Genomic DNA, 5,712 nt, shown 5'->3' on the forward strand with positions numbered 1-5,712 from the left:
GGGACAGTCAGAAAAACGATAAATTGAGGCGTAAGATGGTACGCTATAAATAATAATCAAAGTTAATCATGAATGTCTTTTTTTTCTCCTTTCCTTGAAATTGATTTAAAGTGAGCGTATAAAAAAGCTCGAGTTACGAATAGCTCCTATGGCAAAATAAATAAATAATAATAATAATAAATTTATTTATTTCAGAATGAGCGTCCCATATTTCACAGGTATTACAATTAATAACCATAAAAAATAATAATAAATTACAATAACAACCAAATTATATCAAGCCACAATTCATATCCATGCTTCATATGAGCTACTCGTCATAATTCTATCAGCTAGACTATGTAAAATTTTATTTCTACATTTGTCAACTCTAGACATTAATGTTGCAATTCTATGTCTCTGGATGGCATTAAAGGAGATGGCAAAAAGAAAAAAAGCAAGAGCGTAAACCTGCGGCGTAAAGTCGGTGACCGCTTTTCTGATCTTGAGTGCGATGGTGTCGTCGGAGTCGCTGAGCAGAATGCGCGACTTGGGGTCTGAGTCCGACTTGGACATCTTCTTGGTCGGATCGCGCAAACTGCGGATGCGGTCACTGCCATCCTCTGAAATACGAAAGTAGCCTTTGTGCTTATTCAGACTATAGTCTAGTCTACCTCTATGCCAAAGAACCTCTATGTGAAAGAGTAAAAACATATATCCTATACTTTCACGTTCATGATAATTATTATTATTTATACCAATACCAATCTAATGTAAGAGCTATAGTTAGTAAAGAAATATAGTTCGATCACAACTGTAGAATTTTATTTAAATAGTACAATTGTGTTTTATATTATGTATTACTCTTTATAAATAATGACTGTTTGTTTCTGTAATCAATAGAATAAAATATAAATATTCATTGGAGCAAGGCGGCGAGCGGAAACTGGTAGCTGGCGTTGTGACAGAATTAATGATACTAGCTTTCTACATGCATAGTCAAAAGAATATACCCGGGGTTTCACTGAGAGTATATTGCTTTAGGCTTCGAATAGAGAGACGGATGACATTTACAATATAAGTAGGGAAGTGAGGAAAGTACAAGAACTGAACAAAGGTGTCACCCACCTGGCAGAAGTGCTCGCGGCGTGGGGAAGGCGGGTCCGTAGCGGTGGCGGAACGTGCGCACCAGCTGCGCCGCCACCTGCAGGTGCTGCAGCTGGTCCACGCCCACGGGCACGTGCGTGCCGCGGTACACCAGCACGTCCGCCGCCTGGATACCGCCGCGCACGTTGTGGTATCATTTTCATTATGTAAATGTAAGTTAAAATTTGTAACCTCCTTTTTTATATCATTTGAATTGAATTTGAATGTAGCATTTATTTTTCACTCTTAGTGAGTGGCTATAAAATGAGAAGTGTCAACCTGTAAGACCGGATACAGCAATAGGCCCAGAGGCACCTCCTTCATAGTGGCGGCCTTCTCCTTGTACTGTGGTAGATGCGCAAGGCGGGCGTGCGTGGCGAGGCAGGTCAGCAGCCAGCACAGCTCGGCGTGGCGCGGCACGGCCGACTGCGCGAACAGCACCGTGCGCGCCGGGTCCACGCCGCTCGCCAGCAGGCACGCCGTCAGGTCCAGTGTGCGCTCTTGGATTGCTGATGGATCCTGTATTCAATAGAATGATTTGAATTCTCATCAATTACAAAAGCAAAATCATTAAAAATCCATATAGTCAATACTACAAAGACTCTCCTATTGCTCAGTTACCTAATGTCTTCTTCAATAAATAGGCTATCTAATACTGAAATAATTATTCAAATCTTAATAATAATGCATATTTAAACTGTAGGTTTGTTTATAAGCATTTTAGTTCCATTTATTAATACATGTTAATTATACCAAATAATAAACAAAGAACAATACTCACTTGTTTAGTTGTTAATGCATGTAAATCGGCTATAAACAGCATTACATCATTGCCTTCATTTTGTAACTTAACACATCGTTGGACTGCTGAGAAATAGTTGCCGACATGAAGAGTACCTGTAGGCTGCAACCCAGTTACTATTCTCTTAGGCCAATGCTCTTCAGTTTCCTTAACCTCAGTTGCCATTTCATTCTTTGCATTTTGTTCATAATCTTGTTTGACCTAAAATTAACAATCTGTTGTAATTTTATTGACAGATATTAAATGCTTCTTAAACATTTGCTCCCTTTAATTGCAACAGGTTTTTATTAAAAGAAACTTTGATGTGATATTATTTGTTAACCTTTATATCATTAAGTTGTGTATGGACGAATCGAGCGGTATGTAGTTTTCGTAAACAAGGATTTAAGGTCTTTTTTAAGATATTCATTTGAATATGATACTACTAAAACTCGAAGAGATAGTGGTCATAAATATGAGTGCGGCTTTTTTTATTGAAATTGTTTACAGAAAACACATAATCTTTGAGAGCATTCCGCGAATGTTAAAAATAATCAAAATACGAAAAATTAATTATGATCAAACTTTATATTAATTTGATTGATATAGCTTCAATAATTAATTATAATCTTAATTTTTAGGTACAGTTTCATAATTTTAAATTTATTTCTTGCATGGGTGTTTTGACACTTGACGTCTGTCAGCGAACCAACGTGACTGAATAATTTTCGTTTAAAAATACTTTTTTATTTCCTAGTGAAGTTTAGTAGTTCATTTCTTTTCAGTCTTTTACCGTCCACTGCTAGACATAGGTCTCTCCTAAGGTACAACATTTAGCCCGATCGTAGTTTCTTTTTGAGAAAAGAGAGTATTTGGAGATAATAAATGTAAAATTAATTCATTATTTCATACATAATTCTTATTCAATTACCACTTGATTACCATAGCAACGATTTTTGTCATCATCGTTTCGTTTGAGACTAGTATGTATGTATATTAAGAAGACTTCTTTACAAAAAATATAAAGTATAGTAAATGTATATTATAGAACAATGAAAATTGTGCACACAAAATATTTAAGTTTATCACGGTGATTTTAAAAATGTGCATCGATTGCATTGCGTGCATACACTCAATCAACTCAATATTATTTCACTTTTAAATTATAGTCACGTACAAGCCGATGAGTGAGTGTACAGAATATTTAGGCCATAAAGAAAACAATAAACTTTATTATGAACCGCTACGTAATGCTACAGCAACTCGGTGATGGAACTTATGGATCGGTGGCATTAGCGCAACGCCGAGATACTGGGGAAAAAGTAGCTATCAAGCGAATGAAACGCAAGTATTATTCCTGGGATGAAGCGATGAATCTCCGTGAAGTCAAATCACTAAAGAAACTCAATCACGCAAACATCGTAAAGTTACGCGAGGTAATCAGAGAAAACGATACGCTTTATTTTGTATTTGAATATATGCGTGGTAATTTATACCAACTCATACGTGATGCAGAACGTCCGTTTGCCGAACCGGTATTGCGAAACATTTTGTACCAAGTTCTGCAAGGTCTCGCTCATATGCATCGACATGGCTTTTTTCATCGTGACTTAAAACCAGAAAATTTACTATGTGCTGGCCCTGAACTCGTCAAAATAGCTGACCTAGGCCTGGCAAGGGAAGTTCGGTCTCGACCGCCATACACAGATTATGTGTCGACTCGATGGTATCGTGCGCCGGAAGTTCTATTGCACGATACTCAATATGGTGCGCCGATAGATCTATGGGCTCTGGGATGTATTATGGCTGAGCTTTACACGTGTCGACCCCTTTTTCCAGGCAATTCCGAAATAGATCAGTTATATAAAATTTGTTCTATATTGGGGACTCCATCTCGTGAAGAGTGGCCCGAAGGTTATGCTCTCGCTGAAGTTTTAAGGTTTAGATTTCCCGCAAGCACCGGCGTACCACTCGGGCGGATTATACAGAATGCTTCTCAAGCTGCCGTGTCTCTGCTGGCTGCCTTACTTCGTTACCAACCGCGAGACCGCCCCACCGCAGTGCAAGCTCTTCGGTATATGATACTGCTATAAAGAATTAAGTTAAATGAAATATGTAGTAGAATCCTAATACATATTATAAATTATTTTACAGATTTCCTTATTTTGCAGTCGGTACCGCATTAGTTCTTCCACCACCACCAATATCACATTCAAAAAGGTTTGAGTAGTTTTTTTATTGTATTATTAGGCATAGTATTATGTTATCTGTGATTAGACGTCTCTCGAGACTATAACCGACTTAATAACTTGTAGCTATGATAATTATGCAACAATATAAAAGACCTGATTAGTTAAATATATATTCATGTTAAAAATATTTTCCATTTTAAACGATATAATTTAATACTATTAACATTATTATATATTTGCAAAGTTTGGCGACACACAAAAGTGCCGCGGCACAGTGGTTGAGGATCACTACATTACCTCCTTAGTTCTTCTGTAGCAGCCGAGTCTTGACGCGATCTTTTTCTTTTTAATTATTTTTTATTATTTGGTTTGCAACGCGTGTTTTCTTAGTGCCAAATTATGATGAAGCGGCGTGCATAGCAATAGGAATATGTCTATGTAATGTCAATTTATAAATCTGTAAACTTATTAACCCCTCAGCAGCAGCAGGCAGCATATTTCGTATATTTAAAATGTTGTCATAAAATATTTATGCAGTGTGTTGAAGTAAGTAAATAATTTTTATCTTTTTCTTTGTGTGCCGCCAAATTTTGAAATCGTTAAATATGTGCCGCAACAAAAAAAAAAGGTATCAAGTCACTGAGGTAATGTTTTTCGGTGTATGCATGCATCTATGTCAATTTCTTTATACAAACCATACCGGGACGGTTTTCGACATATGAATATACATAAAAACAAACAGTTAGCAGCGGGTTTATTTTTTTGAAGTAATAACAGACGGGTCGTCTAATGTTTTTGTATGTTTAACGACACGCTGCCAAAAGCATTCTTATAACACATCTTCGCGAATGTGCTTCGGTCTCGCTAAAAAAGGAAGTTGGACTTTTACATAGAGGTAGAATCATACAAAGAAGCAGACCGGCATACCTATGTGTTTACGAACACTGCTACAATGATATTTTGATCCAAAGTTTTTATCTTCTCTACTTGTATTTAATGTCACTTGTGTTTAATGTCGGTCTAATTAAAATAAATTAATGTTGTAGAAGCAGTACTCGTGGTGAAGCGGAAAATATTGTCCCTAACACTAACGATATTTGTAATCCACCTGCCGTCGCAACGTTGCCGCCACAGGACCGTTTCGCAGACATTTTAGGGTTGGTCATCATTTGGAAACAATATGTAGATTAAAGATAGTAGATACTTATCTATTCTTTACGTTGAAATATTAATTTAGAAATGTTGCCGTGTAGGGGTGAGGTTGTTCATACGTCTCACATTTCCCGGGCCGGCGTGAGCGAGATGCGCGGGCGCAGCGTGCTCGCGCCCCTTCAAGCGGCCCCCGCGTCCAAGGCGGGCCAAGCGCGAGGGCGGGCGTGCGGCGCGCTCGCGGGGGGCGCCGCAGCTACCTATCTGAACACGACGCGCTATGTAACAGGCGCCCGTATCGATACTTCTCTTTTTCGCCCACTCCCGCTCCGTTCCTTGCATGGTATGACTATTCAATTATAGATGTAATTTATGATGGTTACCATAGTTTATAATGTGGTAGTCGAGCACGCTTCGGCACGAATTGGGCCAGCTCGCACCGGGGAAGTACCACACCCCCACAGA

At 38.4% G+C, this 5,712-nt stretch overlaps 3 protein-coding genes across 3 annotated transcripts in view; 2 read left to right on the top strand and 1 right to left on the bottom strand.

The window, feature by feature from the left end:
* LOC119828246 (reticulon-4-interacting protein 1, mitochondrial-like) overlaps window positions 1-22 on the top strand; it is a 4,234-nt gene extending 4,212 nt beyond the window's left edge. The window contains exon 5 of the mRNA XM_038350349.1: window positions 8-22. Coding sequence (XP_038206277.1) covers window positions 8-22 — 15 coding nt within the window. The remainder of the gene's footprint in view (window positions 1-7) is intronic.
* Window positions 13-2,463, bottom strand: LOC119840872 (tryptophan--tRNA ligase, mitochondrial-like). The gene is made up of 5 exons (XM_038367650.1): window positions 2,250-2,463; window positions 1,907-2,128; window positions 1,405-1,644; window positions 1,108-1,252; window positions 13-602 (listed from the first exon to the last, which is right to left on the bottom strand). Exons 1-5 carry the CDS (start codon window positions 2,334-2,336, stop codon window positions 289-291), a joined length of 1,008 nt encoding a protein of 335 aa, XP_038223578.1. The 5' UTR covers window positions 2,337-2,463; the 3' UTR covers window positions 13-288.
* Window positions 2,464-3,053: 590 nt separating this feature from the next.
* LOC119840917 (serine/threonine-protein kinase ICK-like) overlaps window positions 3,054-5,712 on the top strand; it is a 16,172-nt gene continuing 13,513 nt past the window's right edge. The window contains exons 1-4 of the mRNA XM_038367697.1: window positions 3,054-3,980; window positions 4,061-4,126; window positions 5,145-5,255; window positions 5,352-5,590. Of these exons, the coding sequence (XP_038223625.1) occupies window positions 3,142-3,980; window positions 4,061-4,126; window positions 5,145-5,255; window positions 5,352-5,590 (1,255 nt within the window). The 5' untranslated portion in view covers window positions 3,054-3,141. The remainder of the gene's footprint in view (window positions 3,981-4,060; window positions 4,127-5,144; window positions 5,256-5,351; window positions 5,591-5,712) is intronic.

The sequence above is a fragment of the Zerene cesonia genome, chromosome 7 (genome assembly GCF_012273895.1).
Source record: "Zerene cesonia ecotype Mississippi chromosome 7, Zerene_cesonia_1.1, whole genome shotgun sequence".
NCBI classification, from domain to species: Eukaryota; Metazoa; Arthropoda; class Insecta; order Lepidoptera; family Pieridae; genus Zerene; species Zerene cesonia.